We start from the raw sequence: 27,374 nt of genomic DNA, 5'->3' as shown, positions 1-27,374 counted from the left end.
AATAAAAACATATGTACTTTATTAGCGAAAATTATGAATATTGTTCCATGCCCTTCAATATCCAAAGAATCGTTTTCAATTTTATTTCTCGGAATGGCTACGTTCAGCATCCATTTGCGAAACGCTTGAGTGAATAATCAATGAACAACTGTAATCAGCTGATATTTGACGTTACTATACTACTGATCTATTGCGTTAGCGCCACATTTGCGTTACGCGAGCATAACCCGGCCTTCAGCTGATATATGACAGAACCACAAGCTATCGGGAGCTACTGAACACAAGAACCTCAGCAAATCTTTATTGTCGTTAACTATTGGAATTTACTTAAATTTTTTACTTAAACTCTTGGAAATACTAGGAGTCCTCAATAAGGTTAACAACCAGCGAATCTTTGTGCAAGATTCCCAGCTTTGTAGTGAGTTTTTTCGCAACAACTCGTGCCTGTGAACACCCACAACAGTCTTTGCTCTAAGCGGTGGGGACGGACAACCAGCCAGAAACACATTATTTAGCACACCGCCACCGGACAATTGACGGTGAATAAGCAAACCAGCAAGCGCCCAAGGAGCTAGCTTAATAACAAAGTCAACACCACAGCCTTATCCAAAGGATAAACGCGTCTAATCCATTGCTTTGGCGGAAGAAACTCTAAGTGGAAACCAACAAAACACCAACCAACGACTGCTAATTATAATGGAAAAAGTGTCAGTAAAACAAAATGAAAAGTAAGTGGAGCAACAACAGCAGCAGCTGATGTCGTGGGTCCTCAAGGCTGACCGGGTGGCAGAGGGCGAACCAATGAATGGACGTTTGTCCGTCCGTCCGTTGGGCAAAACGCCAACTTTACTACACAGACCCCTGTCCCCTGTTCAGACATTGTGCGGCTAACGATCGTAGAATCTTTTGGTTTTTGTTTCGCTCTCTTCTGTGTTCTTTTGCCTAGTATGTTAGGTTATGTTAACTCTGTGCGAAGTGAATGTGTGTTTGTGTGTGTGTGTGTGTTCGCAAGTGTTGCTATTGAATTTGGGTCTACGTTTACACCAACGACGGACAACAAGGAGCGAATGCACTATGAAAAACTTATCACGTATTATCCTGGCACTATGATTAATGTCGAAACAAGCCGTAGGCGCTTCCTGATCACCATGTTGTATGGTAATGTGAAGATTTGTAATACCAGAACTTGTTCCATTCGAAACCTGTTGAATAACGTGATCCACCAACCACCTAGGTTGCTGTATGTTTTTATTCGAGATGTGTATTTTCGGGAGGAACAAATCCATGCGTTGTTGCATGCACACATATATGTGTGCATGTTTCGTTAGGATAGGGCAGTTAGTTGTTGTTGTCTGTTGTCAAATCAGAACATTGAATTAGAATCTAAAATCTAATAAAAAATACAATGTTTTTTGGCGTTACCAGCTCAAACCAAACGACAAGATGAAGAAACAAAACATGTTTTACATTTTACAGTGCTTTTCTTTATTTATTTTGAATTAATTAAATTGGGTTCGTTAAAGTTGTTAGGTATGGTATTTTGGAGAAATTTACAAATTCAGTTATTATTAGCATTGTACGTATTGATAGACATTTCCTATGACCTACGTTTCGTTTAATTAAAACTGAATGATGAGGGTAGCGGGACATATCGTAAATAGTTTCGTTTATTTGTTTAATAATTCATCTGCACTGCGAATCTGCACAAGACGCCTTGCGTGGAGGCTCTAGTTCATACTCTACTAACACTTTATAATTGTGTGAAACAAAACAGGCGTTTTGTTAGTAGCTCTATGAATACGATCAATGAACGACTATGGTGAAGAGATGGATGTATTGGCTCAAGCATATACATGTCTGCACATGATCGTTCCAACGAGCTTGTTCACCTACAGGAGTTTGACGAGGATAGCTAACTTTTCATGAAAATGTGGCGGCAATAACAACAACAAATATAAATAGCATTAGATCCAAATGTTAAAGAGAGTTAGTTGTTGTTGTTGTTGTAACCACAATTTCCGTGTGTGGAGGTAGCTATCCTTGTCAAGTTCTAGGGTGAGCAAGCTGGTTCCAGTCCATGGGACTGACCTCCACGGGAACGTCACGGCTATTTGTTATATAATAGCGCAAAAAACTCGCCCTCTCATATCGAGTATCATAGGCATTATGTATTTAGGCAAGAGCCCCGACTGAGACTCCAATCGATATGGTTGATTGTTCGCGACTGCGACCGTTTGCGAAGGTTTACATTATCTACAACCTGCGGCCACGCCCGGTAACTCCCAGCTGAGCTTCTCGTTATGACGAATACCCCGGCACAGGATAGCTGTGAGAATACACAGTGATCTGTGTGGTTTTCATGGCTCTCACGAGAAGCTTAGCTGCGAGCCCGGTAGCTCGTCTACAGGATGCGGATAGTGGAATGCTCCATACGGAGTAGCTGCAACCGCAGTCGCGGACCGAACCGAACCGTTCCTTTGGGCCGGAACGAGCTTGCTCACCTACGGGAGCTTGCAAGGATCGCCACCTCCAATACATAAAACCAAACTCCATATACATAAAAAAATTATGAATGAAAAATGAGTTCAGTACTAAAATAATATGTTATTTTTGCTTGTATATAAAGGAACTGAGAAGCACAGCAATTGAAAGCAAATGAAATCAGAAAATGTATCAGGTTTAGATCCAGACGTTTAAGTTCACAGGAGAATCAGCCAGATCACTTAAAAAGACAAGCATTGAAAAAATAACATAAAGTGGATCTAATTTTGGATGCCACTGCGGAACACTCACACAACAGATGTTTTAAAGTTTCTTTTTCTCCGACGCCCACGTAGCTTCTACAGAAATTATAATGTAACCTTTAGTCTCTTAACATGTTGTTGTTGTTTTTAGGGCAGTCCTTGTCGATGAAGGCCTCCATCAGGTCAATCCGTTACGTACAACGGGCTGCCATGGGATTGTCTCTTAGAATGGTATTGTTGTTGTAGATATATATTTGCTTGTGATCCTCGTCAAGCTGCATAGGTGAGCAAGATCGTTTCGGTCCATGGAACCGCTCACCGCCATTTGTTATTTAAATACGCGAATAGCTCGCCGTTCCATATCGAGTATCACAGGCACTCAGTATTTAAAGGCCCTTTAGCACACGTTGAGTTGTACATGTCGTATGATACAAACAAAACTAACATATGAAAATCACTTTTCAAAATAGCACATGTAATTATTTCGATCGAGAGCGAGCTCTATTCCTTCTGACAAAAACAAAGAAATTAGCTGTTTTTGTTGTTAGTCGAATGAAAGCAATCCCAAATTAAATTGTTTTCATAAATTTATGATTTAACCAGCTTTCTCACAACTTTAAAAATTAATACGCATAAAAAATCAGAATTTACTGAAACTTTTAGGTTATGACATCGAAAATAACATAGAGGTGTGATAGCAAAAATGATGAATCGTACATAAATTGAAAATTTTGATATGAAGTGCTAAACGAAAAAACGGTATAAGAATTACTTCACTCCGTCTGATCTTCTTAACATCTACACCACTTTCATAAGGCCGAAAATGGAGTACAACTCACATGTATGGGCTGGAGCTTCAAAATCATCCCTGGAGCTACTGGACCGTGTACAGAAGAGAACGATGGCGTTGATTGGATATAGTAGGGTATCCAACTCTATTGCCTTCCTTGATCATCGTCCCAATGTGGGTTGTTTGGCGCTGTTCTATCGGTACTTTCATGGTGTGTGTTCGTCTGATATTCGTCTTCTTATTCCTGATGTAAGGATGTATGTCAGGGATGCATTCCAGGAACTCACACCCATTTGTAATTGATTGGCCAGCGGACCGCACAATGCATTATAGGGAGAATTCTTATTTCGCTCGAACCGTTTGTATGTAGAATCGACTTCCGGTTGATGTTTTTCCTACCCACTTTGACATCCAATGATTTAAGACAAATGTCAATAAACACTACACCGTTTTCCTCCCCTCCAATTCCTTATTTCCTCTCGCAAACGTAATGCAATGCATTCATAGTGGACATCCACTGCGTGTTGATCGACAGAAAAAAAAAATAATTGGAAGAATTTTGTAAATTTGAGTTCTTTATATAATTAAATCACCCTGTACTAGTCAATCCTATGGCAGCCCGTTGTACAGATGGACCCGATGGAGTCCTTCATGGTCAAGGGCTACCGCCTCAATGTACAACACACTGCTACAACAACAACATTATTCTAGTCTATCTCATTTAGCATAAATTCATCCACACACATTCCCGCAAGGGACAGGAGATACTTCGCTCATCAATGAGTGCAGTTTTAGCTCAATGGTCAGATGACATTCTCTTCGTCTCAAATTGGCGGTTGCCTCACAAATGTTGCCACCATTACTAACTGGCTAACCCAGACGTTGTGATGAGTCAACCCAATCGCCAGCAGGATGGTCCTCAATATTCGTACACTAGAAGTGATTTTCTTAGTTTATTGCAAGAGCTATTTAAATGCTAATCCATGATTTTAAATATATTTCCTAAAAAAAAACGTCGAGAAAAGGATGAAATAAACTTGCTTTATTTGCATTTTTAAAAATATAGGCCCTAACAACCCGCAAAAATCACGTAAGAAAAAATTTACCATTTGGCGAAATATTCCAAAAATCTAAGTTGCAGCTATTTTACTTATTTCTACACAAAGTTTTACTCTTTTTATTAATACGGGGATAATCAGACAGTGAGTAAGACTTATGTTCTAGACAACAAAGTGGTAAACCCCTTCAAGCAAGATTGGGCCACAAAATTTGGATATATGGAAGTATTAGCTTAACTGTCAATAAAGGTATGTCCTCGTATTCCAGTTCCTTTAGAATGGGTAAGGTAGTTCCTATTCTTGCAAGCTCGTCTGCTCTGGAATTGCCGGCGTCTAGAACACAACCATCCATAACGAATTCTATTGATCTTCTACTATCCGTATATGGTAGTTCTCATCGGTTCTGTTCGGGAAAAAATATTTTAATCTAATAGTGGCTTAAACAATGTATAATCCACACAGTCTCTCATGTCGCCAAGGATAACACAGTACCTGCCACATTTACGTGAACAAAGGAAAGCTCACTGAAACTTAAAGCAGTGGTTTTAGCGCTGAACCTCGAACTCTAGATCATATATATCTACCTGAAGGCTTCTGGGTGATGGATACCTATCCACAAGATGATGAGTTGGATGATCTCTGCGATAACAGCCCAGAAGGTATTGCTTAGACAGCATGTAGCTATGTCTTCGCACGGGTAGGATCTCTCTCCTGATGGAGGTGGTCTCAATTTATCTCAGCACAATGTTCAGAACCATTAGGCTGTGATGCAGAAACAAGCCCTTCTTTAGATTTGGCAGGACGAGGACGAGCGGGACATTGATAATGAGTTGAGGGTAATAGATTTCGCCACGGCAAAAAACATTGTTGTTGTTGTAGCAGTGTGTTGTACACTGAGGCGGCAGCCCTGATACCGTGTAAGGACCTGTACAGAATTTTCCATTGGGTTAAGTGTACGAATTGACTCTCATCTTGTACACTGTGAATATTATGCTTTGATTCTAATCATGGAATATGCGTTCAACTAGAGAGATTTACAAGCTAACCCGCCTAAACAGAGTTTCTCTTTTGGTTACAAATAGTTCAGCTGGCAACTCATCGGCACCTGGTGCCTTATTTTTATATTTAAATTTGATAAGTTATTCCTGTCCTGATTTCCAACAATACATAGCTGCCAATTAACAATCATAAAGATTTCTGTAAAGATGGACTCATCTGTCCAGATATTCCATAAATATAAGTAGCAGTCATATACAACTAATCTATATCCTATTGATTGGCATTTTGTGTATAAATTATTTTCTGACCACAACAAAACTAAGTGCTAATATGCCGACGAAAAATTTGTTACAGTCGAAACCTCATAATTGTTGTTGTTGTAGCCACATTTAGATGAGGAGGTTGCGATCCTCGTCAAACTCTTATAGGCGAGGAAGTGCGTACAATATTTTGAGATTTCGCTAATGATTGTCTCTGACTTTTAAAGAGTTCAACTGAGCATTGCTCTTTTATACACTCCACCATAGGATGGGGTATACTAACTTCGTCATTTTATATGTAACACTTCGAAATATTGGTCTAAGACACCATAAAGTATATATATATATTCTTGATCCCCGTGACATTTGAAGTCTATCTAGCTATGTCCGTCCGCACGTCTGTGGAAAGCATGCCAACTTTCGAAGGGGTAAAGCTAAAAGCTTGAAAATTTGCAAATTTGTGTTGGTCAGTTGGGATTATAAATGGGCCATATCAGTCCATATTTAGATATTGTCCCCATATAAACCGATCTCGTATCTTCACTTCTTGAGCCTCTAGAGGTCTCAATTATCATCCGATTTAGATGAAATTTTGCACAACCACTACTCCTTCAACACACGTAAGTATATGGCGTAATTCCTATCAGATTTGGCAGAAATTTTACGCTGTGACTTTCTATGACCGCTAACACACGTGTCAAGTACGCTCCGAATCGTTTTAAAACCTGATATAGCTCCTATATAAACCGATCTCCCGATTTTACTTCTTGAGCCCCTACAGGCGCAATTCTTATCCGATATGGTCGATATTTTGCACAATGGCATCTACTATAGTCTTCAACATCCAGGCCAAGTATGGCGCGAATCGGTTCATAACCAGATATTGTTGTAATAGCATGGCAATTCTTAACCACTACTTTTTATTTACCTTTAAAGAGATACCGGACAAAGAACTTGCCCGGTATCCGGTTGCAACTGTAAATGTATGGCATCTTATTAATCCCAGTTGAGTGCCGGTGGATGCTATTTTTACTTATATATTGTTAATGAGTGAAAATTAATTGAAAATTTTTAAGACTTCGTTCAGTACGTTTCATACTTTCCCTCCTACCACAACAGCTCGAAAGAAAAACTTCTCGCTTTTGCAATTGTTCTAAATTGACTTTCTAAAGTCTAGTTTTTGTTTATTTTGCAGTTCCAAATTGCCATCTACATCTTCTGCAGCCAAAACAAAAAAGCAGCAGCAGAAGCAAACTAAGCAGGAGCAAAAGCAGCAGCAGCAAAAGGAGCTACAGCAGCAGCAACAGCAAAAGCAGAAACAGTTGCAGCAACAACAGCAACAGCCTCAGGCCAAAACTAATGCTACTCAGCAGCAGCAAAAGCAGCAACAGAAACAAAAGGAAAAAGAAAAGCAGCAGCAGCAACAACAACAGCAGCCAAAATCGAAAGAGCAGCAAAAACAAAAGGAGCAACAGCAACAACAGCCGAATCAGAAGCAAAGTAAAAAGCAACAAAAGAAACAGCAAAAACTGTTGCAGCTGGAGCAAAATGGTCAAAGCGATGACTACGAGCTATCCGAGTATGAAACGCAATCGCAAAATCAGCTCTCGAATTCCCCATCTCAAAATGAAATGGGGGATTCATTGTCGCAAAATGATGATGACATACCCTATGCCACCTCACAGTTGCATTTTGGTAACCAACAAGCGCTGTATGAGTTACAGGGTCTACCGCCCCTGTCGCAATACGAGTTACCAGAGGGCATGTCCACCAAAGCTCCCTCATTTTGGCTATACGAGCTGCCCAGGGAGCAATCGTTTTGGCAATATAAACGAACCGAGGCCATTTCGTCGCAACAGGGGCCACCAACTAAGCCTCCTGTTCAGCCACAGTATGAGCAACCATTGGAGCCTTCGCTGGCTTTTCCCGAACTGCCAAAAGCACAGCATGAATTGCCAAAAGTACCTTCTGTGTGGCAGTATGGGTTGCCAATTGCGCCCCATGAGCAACCGAAACCAACGCCGCCACCACCTACACAAGACGAGTTTCCCAGTATTCTACCGCAGCACGTGCTCGATGAATTAACAAAGGAACAGTCCAGTGTTTTACCGAAGGCATCTACGGTATTGAAGCAACAATTGAAACCCAAAGAACAACAACCACCACTGCTGCAACAACAACAGCAGCAAAAGCAACAGGAAAAACAAAAGGAGCTGCAACAGCAAGCGGCTAAACTGAAGGAGCAGCAGCAGCAAGAACAACTTCAACAACAACAAGCGAAGCAGAAACAAAGCAAAAAACAACAGAAACAACAAAAGTCTCAGTCTCAAAAAGCTGAACCACAAACACAACAGCAGCAAGCGCCTCCTCAGCCTCAACAAACCAAGCAGCAGCAACCACCACAGTCACACCCACCTGACCAAAACGACAGTAAAGATGAATCTGAAGTCTTGGCGCAGAAACCCCAAAGTCAGGAACACGTAAACTCCCAATCACCTCCAAGCACAGAGTTTTCAGAATCTTCAATTCAAAATGATCATTTGGACAACTCAATTTCAAACTCGGCACAGCAAATTCAAATGTCATCGGAAGCTCCACAGAATGGCATGCCATCTGAGCCAATGCAAAATGAAATAGCCCACATGACACAATCGCAACCGCAACCACCACCGCAACAGAACGACATTCCACAGATGACATCGTCGTTTGAGATGCCTCCAACACATCCACTATACGAGGTACACTTTGATCAACAGAAAGTGGTTTCAGCCCAAGCCCAAGCCCAAGCCCAAGCTCAACCACAACAACAGACACCGCAATCAATATATGAAGTACTCAGGCCCATGCCACAGCTACCCCAATTTGAGGTGCCCAGAAATCCCTCAGTTTGGCAATATGAGATGCCGGATGGTGCTCTGCAATCCCATTATCCGCTGCCAAAAGGCGGGCCATCGCTGTCGCAGTATGAGCAAGTACCAAGACCCCCGCAATCGGTTTGGCAGTATGACTTGCCCAAGGCTCCCTCGCGATCATTGTACGATATGCCAGAGTCGCCTTCTCTGTCACAATATGAGCTGCCAAGGGCTCCCTCACAGCCTCAACCGTTTGACCTGCAAGAACCCTCTTCACCTTACGATCTGCCCAAAATACCCTCCCGCTCTCTGTATGAGATGGCGAATGCTTCCCTGATGTACCGATATGAAATGCAAAAAGCTGCTGCATTATCTCAAAATGATATGTCAAAGATGCCCCCTCCTCAAGCGGCATTGCAGAATGAATTACCAAAGGTTCCACCACGTTCTCTATACGATTTAACGGATGCATCACCGCAATCCCCCTACGATCTGCCCCCATCGCCATCACGTTCCCAATATGAATTGGCAAAGGCAACATTACAGGCTCAGCTGCTCCTGAGGGAAGCGTCCACACTTTCTCAACAAGATTTGCAAAAATTGCCTCCACAGACAATATATGAGCTGCAAAGGGCACTTTTATTGACCCAATACAGCGAGATGACACAGGCACAGCTTGCCGCACAAGCCCAGCAGTTATCACAGGCACAGCAGTTGTCGCAAGTTCAGCAAATGTCGCAAGCCCACCAATTATCACAGGCTCAACAATTGGCCCAGGCTCAACAAATGACACAGGCGCAGCAGTTGTCTCATTTCCATATGCAGGCATCAACTAGAGCATTGTTTGAACAACATCAACAACATCAGCAGCAGCAACAACAACAACAACAACAACAGCAGCAGCAGCAGCAGCAGCAGGCTCAGAAGGGACCATCATTGTTGCCATATGAGTTATCGGAGAGGCCACAACAAAACCAAGCACAGCAATATCAGTTGCAGAAAGCACCATCTCTCACACAATTCGACTTGGCAAAGTCCACATCACCGCCACAATTCGATCTATCCAAAACTCAATCTTTGTCGCAATTTGAGATGCCAAAAGCAGCATCCTCACCTCCCACTCAATACGACATGTCCAAGTCCTCATCCTTGTCACAATTTGAGGCTCCCAAATCAACATCTCCTCCGCAGCATGATCAGGCGAAAGCATCGCCACAGTCTCCCTATGAAATGGGTGAGTCGTCATCGTCGCAGCCAAAATCGCAAAATGAACAGCAAACAAAGTCGTCGGACTCACCTACGCCAGATGATGAGCCAAAGACACCGTCCCGAGCTCAAAATGAGGTGACAAAGTCAAGCTCACCATCCCAATTCGAATTGCAAAAGGCCGCCTCCTCGTCCCGACTGTTGTATGAGCTACCAAGGGGACCCTCTCGCCTGCTTTATGAATTGCCAAAGGCGCCCTCGAATACAGCAAAAAGCGCCGAGAAACATGACAGTTCCGAGAAACGGGAAAATCATGTCAAGTCTGACAATGGCATCGAGAAACACGAGCGATGGGAGCGAGCCATGGATCGATTTGATAAAAGCTTCGATAAGACTGATCGTTTCTTTGACAGGAACGACAGATGGGAGAGAACCGACAGCAGGTTTGATAAATCCGATCGCTTCTTCGATCGGACAGACAAATGGGAGAGGGGCGATACTGCATTCAATAGAAGCGATAGCAGATTTGACAAGAGTGAACGGTTCGAAAGAAGCGATAGCAGATTCGAAAGAAGCGAACGCTTTGGCATTCGAGACGAGAGATTTATTGATAGAAACGATAAACTCGAAAGGAGTGAGCGATTCGAAAGAAGCGATTCGCGCTTCGATAGAACTGACCGATTCGATCGCAACGATCGTTGGGAAAGAAACAATGATACCAAATCGGAGAAAAACGAAAGACCTTTCGATTTTCATTCGCGACAATTTAATACATACAGGTCGTTCATGGCCAAAAAGGATGAAATGGGATTGTCATCTAAAAATCATACTTCATTGGATACATCTAGTTCGGATAGTAGCAAACCGACTCCCCGGCCTCCAAGGTAAGTTCGGACATCTTAAAATAAACTTTTATTGTTTTTGCTATGCAATGGTTGATAGTTTTATGCGATCTACCGAGTATTTATTCTGTACGCCCGTGTTGTTGTTGTTGTCCTCGTTAAGCTCCGTAGGGGAGCAATTTCGCTTGGTCCATAGGATCGATCGCCGTGGGAACGTTATGGCCATTGGTTATTTAAAGGCGCCAATAACTCTCCTCTTCATATCGAGCATCATAGGCACTAAGTATTTAAACGGAATCACCATGAAACTTTTTGGTAAATTTCAATTTTAACCCTTTTCATGACTTATTTTTGGGACAACCAAAACTTCCAAACTTCCACTTGTGTGGAAGTCGCACTTCTCACCTTTCAAAAACTTCCGAATTAAGTTCATAATATCAAACCGTAGATATATTACATTCGTTAAAATACTGCCCGGCAATACCAGACATGAACCAACTTAGGCACGTGGTATGGAAAACAATTAGAGATTTTGTAAGTAGCCCGGAATTCCTATCTTAGATTTTCTTTTTCGAGGTTACTTTTTAGTATTTAGAGCGCATAACAAGCTGATTACTTGCTGTGTTTGTCCATGTGAGCATGGGGCGGATTAATATCCGTTAAAGCATACTGCGTCGACCTAAAAGGCTTCGGGTTAACCAAGTTTATCAACGGCAGTTCTCTAGCCTTCACTGCCAAATCATTTGCCATTTCATTCCCTCTCAATCCGTTATGGCCCGGCACCCAAACGATACAGATTGTGCCATCCTCAGAGAAGGCGATAATCTCCTCTTACACTGCAAGAGTGTTCGTAATCTTACCCTTTATTGTCCGTAAAAATGTTCACACTCGACGTCCTCGCGTTAGTACCACACCATCTCACGCATTCCGTGATCACCCGAATCTCTGTCTGCAGGACGGTATTATGCTCAGGCAATCTTAAACAGATTTTAGTCCCTGAGTTCTCAATGTAGACCCCCAGGCACACCCTGTCCCATAGCTTTGATCCATCCGTGTAAAATGATATTCCAGACGGCAATACTAGTTTTACGTCAGTCCAAGACTGTGCCAGGTCAGGTTTCCTATCGTCGGTTCGGTTTTTTATCGTCGCCTCGTTAGTATGAGCTGCTCCCATCTTCAATCCATTCTCCCATCGCCTTAAATCTCATAGCCGCAGTGGCTGCCTCGCATTTAATCTGTATGTCAATGAGTCGGATATGTAGAATAATCTTCAGCTAGTGGGCGAGGTCCTCACCGCTCCGCCTCTGCCAAGACAACATATTTTCTGAACTTGTTGTATGGTCCACCAAACTACTGAGGCGTAAGTAAGTATTGGTCTGATCCCGCTTCTGTAGACCCAGTGGACTATCCTCGGATTCAGGCCCCATTTCGAGCCTACGGCCCGTCTACATAATGCCCAACATCTGTGAGCCTTCTCAGTACGCTTCTGAATGTGACACTTCCGATTATGTTTCCTATCCAAGATTAATTCTAAGTATTTGAGCTTGTCAGATATCGAAATCGTTTTATCGAGGAAACGTGGCGCGTCAAATTGGCCCACGCTCGTCTTCCTTGTAAACAGGTTTATTTCTGTCTTCTCTGGGTTAACATTGAGACCCCTGGGTCTAGCCCAGTCATATGCCTTATGCATATGACTGGGTTTCTCGGCCCTTCTGCATAGCTTGTCGAGATAGTGCTCAAAAATCGCTTCGCTTGAGGTCTAAAATATCACCATTTGTTTCGGGGCTTTTAATATCCACCGAACTTTGAATACCCACCACCTCGGGTATATATTTAAACCCCCTTTTGTCAAAATCCATTTGGGTCATATGGGGATTGGGATTTATGGGTTTCATACTCTTTATCAGGAGATCGGTCTGTATGGCAGCTATATCTAAATATAGTCCGATCCGAACCATACGACCTCAACATATTAAGCTCAGATATCAAGAGTCGGCAGATCGGTCTATATGGCAACTATATCTAAATAAAGTCCGACCTGAAATATATTGAGGTCCTATGTTGGGAGGCCTACAGCTACTCACTGTTGCAAACTTCAGCGAAATCGGTTAAAAAAAAAGTTTTTGTGGGCTTCAGACCCTTTATCGGCAGACCGGTCTATAGGGCCACTATATCTATTTATAGTCCGATCTGAACCATATTTAGGTATTATGTTGGGAGGCCTAAAGCTACTCACTGCTTCAAATTTCAGCGAAATTGGGTAATAAATAAAGTGGGTAATATGGGTATTAGACTCGGAAATTGGTCTATATAGCAGCTATATCCAAATATGGTCCTATTTGGCCCGTTCAAGAACTTAACAAGCGTGCATCAAAAGGACGTATCTGTGCCAAATTTCAGATCAATATCTCAATTTTTGAAACCTATAGAGTGATTACAACAGACGGACGGACAGACACACGGACATCGTTAAATCGTCTTAGCATTTTACGACGACCCGATATATTTCGATGTGTTGCAAACGGAATAACATAATGAATATAGCCCCTATCCTGCGGTGGTGGGTATAAAAAATGTATTTTTTATTTTTATTTTTTTTTGCCCAAAAAAGCATTTTCTTTGATTAGTCTTTATGAAAAAAACTTGCCTCAAAACCTTTATTTTTTCTTTTTGTTGTGAAGAGGACATATTGTAGGTGCGTTTTAAGTGAAATTTGAACAAGGTATTTCAACTTAAACGGGTGCTATATGTGCTTTAAAAAAAGGCAATTTTTTATTAAAAAATCGGAAAACCACTCGAGCTCTTATTCCAAAGCCCAGAACCCCCATTTGGGTTTATGTCTTTTTTCTTCACATGTTCCCAAAACCATGCAAAAAATTTTTGCACCTAATAATATTTGTAGCCGTTTTGAAAACGATCTTTGCCAGTAGTGGGTATTTTGGGTATTGTTGTGAAAATTTTTGGCCACTCTTATCCGCAAAACGAATCTCGCAAAAAAAAATTTTGGAAATCGGACCAAAAGATTTGGCAGTCCCAAAAAAATTTTAAAATACGGTGATCGAAATAAATAAGGTGATCGAAGTTAATGGCCTGCCAGAGGCGCCCGGACAACCTTGAGCCTTGAAATTTTGTACACGATCTCGCTTACACCTGAGCTTTAAACATTCCAAATTTCAAAATTTTGACTTTCTTCCACTGTACACCGTGGTTTTCCATGTGGGCAAGTAATTTGCGGAACAAAACGTCTCGTATCTTATTCTAATTAGTCATTGCAACATCATGTCATTGGCGCTGCGATGGACACAGGTTTTGTGTCACTGCCCCGCAAATACGATGCGAAAACACATAATTTTTGGGGGAAAACACCTCTTCCCCTGCCTGGATTCGCTCAAGGCATTTGGTATTCTCATTATTCTGGAGAGGCCTGAATTGGCTGACTTGACTTGATGTTATAACCCCTGAGAGTTATTTCCTGGTCCACATGGTTTCCTACTTTTTTGTCTTGTGATTTATTATACCCACCACCGAAGGATGGGGGTATATTCATTTTGTCATTCCGTTTGCAACACATCGAAATATCCATTTCCGACCCTATAAAGTATATATATTTTTGATCAGCGTAAAAATCTAAGACGATCTAGACATGTGCGTCCGTCTGTCTGTTGAAATCACGCTACAGTCTTTAAAAATAGAGATATTGAGCTAAAATTTTGCACAGGTTCTTTTTTTGCCCATAAGCAGGTTAAGTTCGAAGATGGGCTATATCGGTATATATCTTAACGTCAATTTGGCCCAGATTTGAATATAGCTGCCATATATACCAATCCTCCGATTTAGGGTCTTAGGCCCATAAAAGCCACATTTATTATCCGATTTTGCTGAAATTTGGGACAGTGAGTTCTGTTAGGCCCTTTGACATCCTTCGTAAATTTGGCCCATATCGCTCCAGATTTGGATATAGCTGCCATATATAACGATCCTCCGATTTAGGATTTTAGGCCCATGAAAGCCACATTTATTATCCGATTTTGCTGAAATTTGGGACAGTGAGTTAAGTTATGCCCATTGACATACTTCTGCAATATAGTACAGATCGGTCCAGATTTGGATATAGCTGCCATATGTAACGATCCTCCGATTTAGGGTCTTAGACCCATAAAAGCCACATTTATTATCCGATTTTGCTGAAATTTGGGACAGTGAGTTGTCTTAGGCCCTTCGACATTTTTCTGCAACTTGACCCAAATCGGTGGAGATTTTGTTATAGCTGCCATGTAGACCGATCTCTCGATTTAAAGTCTTGGCCCCATAAAAGGCGCATTTATAATCCGATTTCACTAAAATTTGACACAGTGACTTATGTTAGGCTTTTCGACATCTGTGTCGTATATGGTTCAGATCGGTTTATTTTTAGATATACCTACTGAAAAGACCAATATTTTGTTTTACACAATTGAACAATGATTTGTACTTATTAGTGTTCGGTACAAATCAGAAAATATTTCGATATAAGGTATGCAATTTCATCGGATTTTGATGGAAGATGGTTTACATATATACCCGAGGTGGTGGGTATCCAAAGTTCGGCCCGGCCGAACTTAACGCCTTTTTACTTGTTTTTCCTTCCCCTTTTTGTCGCTCTACTGATATCCACCATACCATGGGGGATCTCAATTTGTACTCTTTGTTTTCCATTGTATCTTCCTATTTCTTCGAGGGCGAGCACATTGAGCCGCAGGTTAAGTGTGCAGCTACCGAGGTTGCTAGTTATTTTTGTTGTTTAGTAGCTACACATTTGCATGTCCATTTACAGGTAGTTAGAACCGATAGTTTCTCAGACACTCTCTATTTAAGCACGAGCCGGTGCCGCTCGGCCACCCAGTGGTGCTTTCCAATCGGTTCCGCGACAGCAGTTACAGTCAGGGTTGCCTTTAAAAATTTTGAAAAGGTCGCACAAAAAGTCGATTTTTCTTTAAAAAAAATCGCACAAAAATTAATTTTCTCAAAAAATAGTCGTACAATAATTGTACAACTAAGTAAATCGCGCGAAGGCGGCTTTTTGAATATCTTTAACATAGTGAGAAATGTCCCAATTAGTTTGATAGAAATCAGAACGAAGCAATTGTAATTCTTTTGCAGGTACAGTGAGATTCTTGAAAAACTTGGTAGATACCATTTCATTTGGGTTCGTGCTATAGCTCGGACATACCCGATTTTAGGGATTTTAATAAAATTACGCTTTTTTGAGTGAGAAATATCTTTCTTATCTTATAAATAAATGTATATAGAAGCTATATGCAAATCTAATTGATTTCAGCCAAATTCAATTGGTATAGTGGTGGTCATCATATATAAAAAACATTGCGAGACTTTTCGAAAATATTTGGTGATAAATCGTTTCAACGATAGTCACGAGTAGTACTTATAGTCCTAAGAGAATCCTATGTGCCACACTTTAAGGGGATCGGTTGACAAATGTGCTCCTTTTTTTTAAGTTGAGTGCAAATCTGACGAAAATATATATAGTAGCTATAATTTAATAAACCCTAGGCCAAACAAAATTCGCGTTATTTACAAGTCCGTGTTTACCCAGTGCACCAAATTTCGGATATCGGACATTTCTGTACAAATTCTGAACTCTTTCGACAAGATCTTCCCGAAATCGTTCCGAATTCTGTTTGGTTTTATGAGGGATTTTTTCCGGCAGTTCTGAATGATGTCGGAACCTTCTGCTGTATTGTTTTTTTTTTTTTTTAATTTTTTTCCGATAGTTCGGTAGGAATTTTGAACGATGTGTAAACTCTGTGTCGGATGGTATTGTCTTTTTGCGCTTGCCCTTTTTAAATGTTTATTTATTTGAACCATTAGGAATTTTTATTCCGACAGTTCTGATGGAATTCTGAACTCTGTGTTGTATTTTTTGTGCTTACTTTTTTGGGACACGTTCTTTTACCGGCAGAAATTTTTCCCGACAGCTCGGAAGGAATTCTGAACGATTTCTGTACTCGTTGCGAATGTTTTTGTATTTTTTGTGCTTGATTGTATATTTTTGTTTGTGAACCATTGGATGGTACCATACTACAGAGGCTCGCCTGTGACGGTGAGTGCCTGGGTTCGAATTCTGGCGAGAACATCAGAAACAGTGTTCAGTCGTAGCTATTTCATGCTGGTGACATTTTTGAGGGACTATGCTATGTTAAAACTTCTTCCGTTCGGACTCGGCTTCTTAATGGAATGTTCAAGAGCAAATTTGCAATTTGAACCTTTGGAATACACATTCGAACACTGTAAGAATTCTTTCAGAATTGGTTTGAGTTCGATAAGACAAGACAAGACGAGAAGTACATACGAATTCTAAAAAATGTTATTCTAGAATTCGGTCAGAAATTGATACGAAGAGTCAGAAAAAACCTTCGAATTCTTAAGGCATTCTATTATACTTTCGGTCAGAAATCGATAAGACAATTCGGAAAACATAACTGTATTCTTTAAGATTCAACATCAGAATTAGGTCACAAGTCTTAACGAGAACTCCCATAATTTTGGCTAAGAATTCCGTCAGAAACATCAGATTTCCCTTAGACATTTCGTTCCGAAGTCGTGTCCGTCGTTTCGTCAAGAATTCAGACAGATTTCGGATAAATTTTCCGACTTTCGTACTGGTTCTGACCGAATTCTGAACGTTTGGTTCACTGGGTAGTTTCCTGTGCTAAAGTAGTAAGACTTTGTAGGTTGACATTAACTGACCCTTGAAGATTAGCAAAAATAGAGGAGAACGTATCCGGACCACTCAGTACCCCAAACGTCTCCGGACCATAAAGTAACTTTGGAAATATTTTCATTTCATTTATTTGGTGTTTTCACATACAACATCAATCAATTTACAATCTTTATACCCTACACCACCACTGCAGTACAGGGTATTATAGATTTGTGCATTTGTTTGCACCGCTAAGAAGGAGAAGAGCCAGACCCATCGATAAGTATACGGATCGGCTTAGAATCACTTCCTGGATCGATTTAGCTATGTCCGTCTATCTGTCTGTCCATGTATTCTTGTAATCACGATACAGCTCACATTTATTGTTCACATTTGCATAAGTCCCTTTTTTGGTCCAAGGACAAACGGTATTGATTTTGAAAAAAATTGGTCCACATTTAGATATACCTTCCATATATATTTTTCATCCGATGTGGCCTTTTAAAGCTGTAGAAGACACAATTTTGGTCCGATCCTTACAAAATATGGCACAAAGTGGTTTTTTTTGACGTCCCAAAAAGTGTGCAAAATTTCATTGAAATCGGTCCACATTTAGATATAGCTTCCATATATATCTTTCATCAGATATGCCCTTTTGAAGCTGTAGAAGGCATCATCATAATCGGATCAGATTTATATATAGCTCCCATATACATATTTCATCCGATATGGTCTTTTAAGGCTGTAGAAGGCACAATTTTGGTCCAATCTTTACCAAATTTGGCACGAAGTGCTTTTTGTGACGTCCCAATGTGTGTGGAAAATGACATCAGAATCGGATGAGATTTATATATATCCCCTATATATATCTTTCATCCGATATGCCCTTTTAAAGCTGTAGTAGCCACAATTTTGGTCCCATCCTTACGAAATTTTGCACGAGATGTTTTATTTGACGTCGCACTACATGCAAAAAAAAAGTCATCAAAATCGAACCAGATTTAGGTAAAGTTCCCATAAATATCTTTTAATCGATTCGACTATTAAGGCTAAAGTACCTACAATGGTCCGATCTCTACAAAATTTTTCATGGGATGTTTTAAGTGACCATTTGCAAAATTTCATCAAAATCAAACCAGATTTAGATAAAACTCCCATATATATCTTTTATGCCTTTCGACTTTTAAGGCTGTAGAAGCCACAATTTTCGAAGAAGGTTCTATTCGATATCTCAATAGGCATGCAAAATTAAAGTCTGACTGGATTTGGATATAAGTGCTATATATTATTGGGTTGCCCAAAAAGTAATTGCGGATTTTTCATATAGTCGGCGTTGACAAATTTTTTCACAGCTTGTGACTCTGTAATTGCATTCTTTCTTCTGTCAGTTATCAGCTGCTAGTTTTAGCTTGCTTTAGAAAAAAAGTGTAAAAAAGGTATATTTGATTAAAGTTCATTCTAAGTTTTATTAAAAATGCATTTACTTTCTTTTAAAAAATCCGCAATTACTTTTTGGGCAACCCAATAAAAGTATAACGTAGGCTTGGTGGTCTATGGTTGTTGTTTTTGTTGTTGTAGCAGTTTGTTGTGTTCTACCTTTCGTCTACTTGATTCTGTTGAGTGTCAAGACCCAGGAACTCTGCGACTAAGATGGGGTGCGTCCACAGGGTCAGTTAAACAGGTGACATGTATCGTCTGATCGCTGGTTACAATCGCGACATACATCTTGCACGTCGGCATCAATCCTTGCTCTGTAGGAGTTGAGGCGGCTGCATCTGCCGGAACGTAATTGAGCCAGAACTACTCTGGTTTTTCGGGGGAGGTAAATTTCCTTAGGACTACATTCACCCGGTAGCCAATTACCTCATCTGCTACCGTGTCTGCATGAATGTTGTTTAGACCTGCTTGATATGCCGCTTGATCTAGAGGTTCTCTCTTGTAGCGCTGAACCTTACGCTCTAGATCATGTAGATCTTCCTTAAGGCTTCCTGGCGGTGGATAGCTATCCACAAGATGATGATTTGGATGCCCCTTTTGGGCTGTTATCGCAGAGACCATGTAGTTATGTCTTCGCACTGGTAGGGTCTTTGTCTCCTGATTGAGGTGGTCCACATGAGAACTGAGGAGACAGCCCGTCGCAGTTCGGAGGGCGGCATTCTCACATATCTGAATATTATTCCACTGCGTGTCACAAAGTTGACGAGACCACACTGATGCTGCATAACTTACCACAGACCGGCCAATAGCTTTGTACTTGGTCAACAAGGTTTCTTTGTCTGCACCCCAAGTGCTGCCAGCAAGTGACTTGAGGACCTTGTTTCTACTTTTGACTTTATCGCAGATTGCTGTGGCATGTGAGGAGAATGTGTAAGAGCTGTCAAATGTGACGCCAAGTATTTTGGGACACTTGATGGTCGGAATCGTTTCTCCATCGACCATCACAGTCAGCTCAGTATTCACCTCACGCTTATTTGTAGTGAACAATGTGGCTGAAGATTTGGTGGCGGATATCTTCAGATTTCTTGCAGCGAAATATGAGGCAAGCTCGTTGAGGTAGACGTTCAGCCTATCGCAGATGTCATCAATGGGTGGGTGGCCTGATGTCATGATCGTACAATCGTCCGCATATGATACGATCTTTATGCCGTCTGGAGGGGGTGGGATGGAGGATAGGTAGAGGTTAAACAGTGCCGGAGATATCACCCCACCTTGGGGAACTCCCTGTTTCACTCTACGGTGCTAGGGCTTCTTATCCCCAAATTCCACAAATGACTAGCGACCACACAGATAATTCGGGACCCAGCGTTTCAGGCCTAGCTGGAGGGACGTATTGGCGAGGTCCTCAAATAGTTTGGCATGGCTGACCGTGTCGAATGCCTTCTATAAGTGCATAAGTACCACGAGGACCGTCCTATCACATGGCTTGGACTGATTGAAGCCACGGCAAAAGTGTGCGGTGTTGGCGTGCTAAGCACTTGTTGCACTATGCAGTCTTCAAAATCCATGTTGATGCTCGGCGAATGGATGATTTGGCGCCACGATTTGACATTCGTAATTTCGCCCACGGTAAATTGTGGTGACTGGTCATCGGCGAATGGCTCTCCTCCCTGCCCTGTCACTCTCGGGATGTACAATAAATTGACGGTTGAACAACCTGGCGCATCTCTTCGATCAGTCACGGTTACTTCGCCAAAAATGACTGAGGTCCTGTCCCATGGCAGCCGATTGGCAGTAAGCCTAAGCCGATTCAAACTTAAAAACTCCCGACAAAATAGCTACGTCATATTCTATCCGCGTTTGAACTTCCCGCTCATGATTGTAGTTAAACAAAAGGCAAATGTCGTAAGCATATGTAAACCTATATTAGCCAAATCATTTATGTATAGATTAAATAATAACGGGCCAAGGCCACTAGCTTGAGCTCACTTCTTCCGTTTCCAACTTCCACAAAATGCCTTCTACGTCGCAAGACGTCACCAAAAAATTCCAATGTCATGAAGAAAACCCAAGTAATTCTAACTTCCTCAAAAGAATTGCGTGGTCAACTAGGTTAGGTTAGGTAAGAGTGGTAGTCCCTAACAGACTCACTTAGACAGTTGTAGTCCATTGTGATACCACAGCAGCGACAGACCAAGGCTTCTGGCGGGAATCGAACCCGCGACCCCTGCACTGGTAATCCAAGGACGCTACCAACTCGGCTACCGGGGCGCCCTAAGCGTGGTCAACTAAGTCAAAAGCCTTTGCCAGATCAAAAAATACAGCAGCTACTCCCTTGTACCCTGTACTCAAAACATTGCAAACGTTCTCTACCACGTTCGCAACTGCTTCCCTGTCCCAGCACCCCTTCTAAATCCAAATTGACGAGTAAACAACAAATTATTAGCATCTACATATGCAGACAATTGCTCACAAATAATCTTCTCAAAGACCTTATCAATCACAGATAATGTCGATAATATCGCTCTAAAGTCCCTGATTCCGACACAACCCTTTGACTTTGATACGGGAACAATACTTTGAACTTTAAATACATCTGGATACCTTGACTCAAGTAATACTTCTATGAAAAATGTATGTGGTATGTATCAGAGATATCGCAAACTTTCTCGTTAATAAAATTCGAGCTGTAATCTTGTCATGTCCTGGCGACTTATTCACATCCAAACTATCTAAATGTCTCTCGATTTCATCACTGTCCATCTAAAATTCATCACAGGAATCGTACGATAAACATCAATATCATCATTACTAAAATGAGGAATTCCGGACCGCACTCTCATCACAATGTCGTAGAAGTATGTGCTCTGGTGTATAGCCTTATCGAGATCAGACGATAATAAAATATTGCTCTCCAGCAAAATATCCCTATATCCACACCTCCTTTTTTCAAGTTGCTTATTAAGAAAATACTATGTTTTCCTAACATTTCCCTTACATAGATCGATGTTGTGCTGATAAAAATTGTCCACTAGAAAATTACTACTCACCTTAATAACTTTACTGACTCTTTTTAAACGTTCGGCCAAATCTTTTAATACCCTCCACCATAGGATGGGGGTATACTATTCTGTTTGTAACTCCTCGAAATACTCGTCTCAGACCCCATAAAGTATATATATATTCTTGATCGTCATGACATTTTATGTCGATCTAGCCATGTCCGTACGTCTGTCTGTCGAAAGCACGCTAACTTTCGAAGGAGTAAAGCTAGCCGCTTGAAATTTTGAACAAATACTTCTTATAGGTATAGGTCGGTTGGGATTGTAAATGGACCATAACGGTCCATGTTTTGATATAGTAGCTGCCATATGAACCGATCTTGGATCTTGACTCCTTGACTTCTTGAGCCATTACAGGGCGCAATTTTTTCCGATTTGCCTGAAATTTTGCATGGGTTTTTCTGTGACTTTCAACAACTGTGTTAAGTATGGTTGAAATCGGTCCATAACCTGACATAGCTGTCATATAAACCGATCTGGTGTCTTGACTTCTTAAGCCTCTAGAGGACGCAATTCCTATTAGATTTGGCCCAAATTTTGCACGACGTGTTTCCTTATGACTTTCAACAGTTGTACAAATTATGGTTCAAATATGTCCATAACCTGATATAGCTGCTATATAAACCAATCTTGAATCCTGACTTCTTGAGCCACTAGAGGACGCAATTCTTATCCGATTTGGCGGAAATTTTGCATGAGGTGTTTTGTTATGATTTCCAACAACTGTGCCAAGTACGGGTGAAATCGATGCATAACTTGATATAGCTGTCATAAAAACCGATCTGGGGTCTTAATTTCCATACAATTTGGCTAAAATTTTGAACGACGTGTTTCATTATGACTTTCAACAACTGTGCAAAGTATGGTTCCAATCGGTCCATAACGTGATATAGCTGCCATATAAACCGATCTGGGATCTTGACTTCTTGAGCCTCTATAGGGCGCAATTATTTTCTGATTTGGGTGAAATTTTGTACAACGGCTTCTCCCATGTCAAATATGGTCTGAATCGGTCTATAACCTAACACAGCTCCCTTATAAAACGGTCTCCCTATTTGACTTTTGGAGCCTCATTTTACAAAATGACTTCTGCTGTGGTCTCCAACATTCATTCCATTTCGGTCCGAATCGGACCATAACTTGATATAGCTTCAATAGCATAGCAATTTTTTTCCATTATCCTTTGTTTGCCTTAAAAGAAACACCGGGAAAAGAACTCGACAAATGCGATCCATGGTGGAGGGTATATAAGATTCGGTCCGGGCGAACTTAGCACACATTTTCTTGTTTTTTCTCACCTTTCTTCTTGGCCTTAGCAACATCTTTTTGAATTCAATAAGCGCAATCATAGAACTAGACACCCACGGACTCATGCAATATTTCACATTTCCGACAACCGTATTCGTTGTTGTTGTAGCAGTTTATTGTGTTCTATCTTTCGTCTGCTTGATTCTGTTGAGTATCAAGACCCAGGAACTCTGCGACTAAGATGGGTTGCGTCCACATGGATCTGAGTCTGAGTCGAGTGGGTCTGGCCGGGCAGTTAAACAGGTGACGTGTATCGTCTGATCCCTGGTTACAATCGGGACATAAATCTTGCATGTCGGCATCAATCCTTGCTCTAAACGTAATTGAGCCAGAACTACTCTGGTTTGCCGGGGCAGGTCGATTATTTCAGGTGCAATGGAAGGCAGACGTTCTCCAAGGACTACATTCACCCGGTAGCCATTTACCGCATCTGCCGCTTGATCTTGAGGTATTCGAAAAAGAGCTCTGGATCGCAGCCACCGAAAGTGCGTCCATTAAATGTTCACATAATTCCGAGGAACTAGAAGATGCGTCCAAAAAGTTCAAATTGTTGTCCAAAAGCTTTCCAAATTTCTTAAAATCAATTTTTACTTTACTTTCACGAAACAATTCACTATTATCAAAAATAATTTCCAAAGTGCAAAACACCATATTATATATTATTATGGTCTGTTAGATCATTGCGAACAGAACAAACTGACGATGTGTCATTAACATTGGTAAATATTCATCAATGCAAGACATTCTATGGCCTAGTTACAAGCTCTTGGCCAGAAATAACTTGCTATTCGGCAATTGCTATTCTACCAACAAGCGGCTTTGAAGACTTTCAGATAGCAAGCTAATGTTATGATCCTAACCTAACCTAACCACATTTTATAAAGTTCTGCATTACATACGAATAGTTAAGGTTAGGTTTAAGTGGCAGTCTGCCATCAGACTCACTTAGACGTTTTCGTCCATTGTGATACCACAGAAACAGAAGAAGGAAGATGCCTTCTAGTTCCTACCGTTGAACCATCCAGATCGCTTTAAAAAGCCCAATAACTTGCGAATGTTCACTTAGCGGACAGGTTCCCAAAGAAATGAGTGGAACTCCTTTTAACTGCTAGGGCGGGACACACACACAGAAGGTGTTCTATAGTCCCCTCTTCCTCGATGTCCCTACAGCTTCTGCAAAAGTCGTTGCTGGCAACTTTCAGTCTGTCAGCATGTTTTCCAATTGGACTGTGACCTGTCATGACGGACACAATGAAGGAGACGTATGTTCTAGCCAATGACAGCAAAGCGGTAGACCTCTTCAAGTCTAGATTAGGCCACATAGTTTTCGAATGCTCAGACCCCTCTTTGTGGCCATCTATCATTCGTTATGCTTCGGGCCTGGTCTTGAAAACATAGCTTACATATCGCCAGAGGCATACCCACAGATTCCAGTGTCCCTGGAGTGTGTAAGGTAGTTCCTAATCTCGCAAGCTCGTCTGCTTTAGAATTCCCTGGATATGACCAGTTTTAGAGTAAACCCCAAAGCCCACCTGGTCGTTTAGTTTGGAACCATCTATGTAACTTCGGTTACCGGGGATATCGTTGTTCTAATCGGTTCTATCACGAATAGTGGTACAGTAATTTTTATCAAAATGCGGCTCAGGTAGGATGTAATCCACACTGCCTGAAACATCGGATATGGTATCAACGATAACACAGTATCCCTAGCTGCCACATGACAAATGAGAAAGCTCCCTTAACCTCACGGCAGTGGTCGCTGCAATTTGGGTAGCCACAATGTCCAGAGGCATAAGTTGTAGCATTAAACTCAGTGCATCAGATGGTATCGTCCTCTGTGCGGCTGTGATGCACAAACAAGCCATACGAATAGTTTAGTTTAAATTAATTTGAAAACGAAACATAGATCGGAGACAGAAATCTCGAAAAATAGTTTGAAATTAAAGAAGAAACGAACGAAACAAACTCGCTTTGGGAATTTTTTTAGTTAAAATAATTAGTTAAAAATAATTTTCTGCAAATTGTATATAAGTCACACTTTTATAGAAAAATTAGAACGATTATGCAAAAAGCAGTTAAAAAGTGTAGTCATTTGACTCCAATTTCGACTTTAGTCGTTAACACTGCAGCCACACTGTACAAAGCATTTCACCATTCGCAACCTATGGGCGCGCCCGATAGCTCTCAGATGAGCTTCTTATTATAACGATGAAGACCACATAGATACGGGCTCAAAGATTCAGCCGGTGTGGTGCTCGTAGTTATCTCGTGCCGGGAGGCTCTCTATCGAGTGTCCTTCATCCTAACCTCAATATTGACTGGCTTTTCTTTGCTCTTTTCGTTACAGCAATTTCAGCAATTATCGCCACAGTTCGGAAATATTTGAAAGTGAAGAAGACGATATGGATGATTATGATGCAGATAAGATGCCACCGGTTGAGGTGGATCCCGAAGATCATCCATTGCAGCACGAATACTGGTTGTGGTATTCGCGCAAAGGTGCTCACCGTGCCAACGATTATAGCAAGTCATTGCGCATGGTGGGACGCTGTGCCACTATCGAACATTGGTTGAATCTTTATTGTCGCCTGCGACGTCCAACGGCTTTAAATCCCTTCCGAGAGTTGAGTCTCTTCAAGAAGGGCATTCGGCCCATGTGGGAGGATCCAGCCAATTCGAAAGGAGGACAATGGTTAATACGTTTACGTAAAAACTATATTGATCGGGCCTGGGAGGACATTTGCATGGCCATGCTGGGTGAGCAGTTTATGGTAGATGATGAAATATGCGGCGTGGTGTTGACCACAAAGATTCCGGTAAGTCAAATCTATTCTATTTTTTATATTTGATTCCAAATGATGATGATCACGAAAACCATTGGGAGGAGATAGTGCAATATGGTCGACTTCGGGTCGAAACGGAAGCAAAACAAACACTATGAAGTTGAAATGGTAATAATACATAAAAACAATACTAACAAGTCTAAGAACATTGAAAATGAATATACTCATTATCGCCAGTATTTTATGAATAATATTCGAAATAATTTTTTAATAATTATACCGTAAATACCTTTAAAAAATTCAAAGATCGAACATTTATTTGTTGCACACCTTTAGGTAACCTAAAATATTTACGATCTGTCTTTTTTCTAATCTACGGCTCATTATTAATTTAAGTTGTATTGTAACCGATTTAAGTAAAATAATGTCTTTAGTCTGATTTTATGAGATATCCATCTATCCAACTATTCCCAAATATTCTACCGGAGCCACGCGTGATTTCTCATCAAAAACCTTCTATAACTTTTGAAGGTACAGGTCGAATTTATTGTCCTATCGTCACGAATTTTGCACATATTACTTTTTGGCTGAGTTCGAACGGCGTGCCGCACTGCGACACCTCTTTGGAGAGAAGTTTTTACCTCGCATGGTACTTCGGAGTTTTGCCAGCATTAGGAGGGTAAAACCACCGCTGCATGGTCTCGCCAGGATTCGACCCCAGGCTAAGGTGGCCTCCATACCCTTATATGGAACCTACTACAAAACCATAAACTGTACCCTGCATCACTACGGTGGCTGTGATAAAATGTGTATTACGACTCAGAAATTACTGCTGATTCGGCTTAGCCATGTCCATCTGCACGCATATCCTTCCTGTGCTGATAGTCCGCCTATCGTTTTCTGTAACTAAAGCTGAGTATTCTGTTCAGCGAAATGCTGTCAAACTCCACATAAAAAAAAGTTGGCTAAAAATAGGCGGAAAAGTAGTACCCTGCTTATAGTGAGGAAAATCACAAAAAAATCAAAGTGGCAACACTTGAAACTATTCCCGGCAGGCATCATTTTTCTTTGTTTTATTGGTTTCAATGGTCCGTTTTTCTTTATATATTTGCCAAAAAATAAATTAAATAGATAAAACAATAAGTGCAAATAAAATAACGTGTTTTGGTATGGAAACAAAAACATGTGATTGCTGTACAATTCCGCTAGCGGAACAATTAAAAATTTCGGCGACTATTCCGAAAGCAGAATAGAATACCAACCCTAAGAGGTGGAGATCACATCACGAAAATGTTCACATATCACTTTTAAGCCCAATGACAAACGCTATCAA

At 41.1% G+C, this 27,374-nt stretch overlaps 1 protein-coding gene across 1 annotated transcript in view; it reads left to right on the top strand.

The window, feature by feature from the left end:
* The first annotated feature begins 271 nt into the window (after nucleotides 1-271).
* Nucleotides 272-27,374, top strand: part of LOC106090680 (putative mediator of RNA polymerase II transcription subunit 26) — a 285,790-nt gene continuing 258,687 nt past the window's right edge. The window contains exons 1-3 of the mRNA XM_059363078.1: nucleotides 272-728; nucleotides 7,047-10,793; nucleotides 25,606-26,074. Of these exons, the coding sequence (XP_059219061.1) occupies nucleotides 697-728; nucleotides 7,047-10,793; nucleotides 25,606-26,074 (4,248 nt within the window). The 5' untranslated portion in view covers nucleotides 272-696. The remainder of the gene's footprint in view (nucleotides 729-7,046; nucleotides 10,794-25,605; nucleotides 26,075-27,374) is intronic.

This window comes from Stomoxys calcitrans, chromosome 2 (genome assembly GCF_963082655.1).
Source record: "Stomoxys calcitrans chromosome 2, idStoCalc2.1, whole genome shotgun sequence".
Classification (NCBI taxonomy): Eukaryota; Metazoa; Arthropoda; class Insecta; order Diptera; family Muscidae; genus Stomoxys; species Stomoxys calcitrans.
The sequence above is the reverse complement of the archived record's forward strand: the minus strand, read 5'-3'. Positions and strand labels throughout refer to the sequence as shown.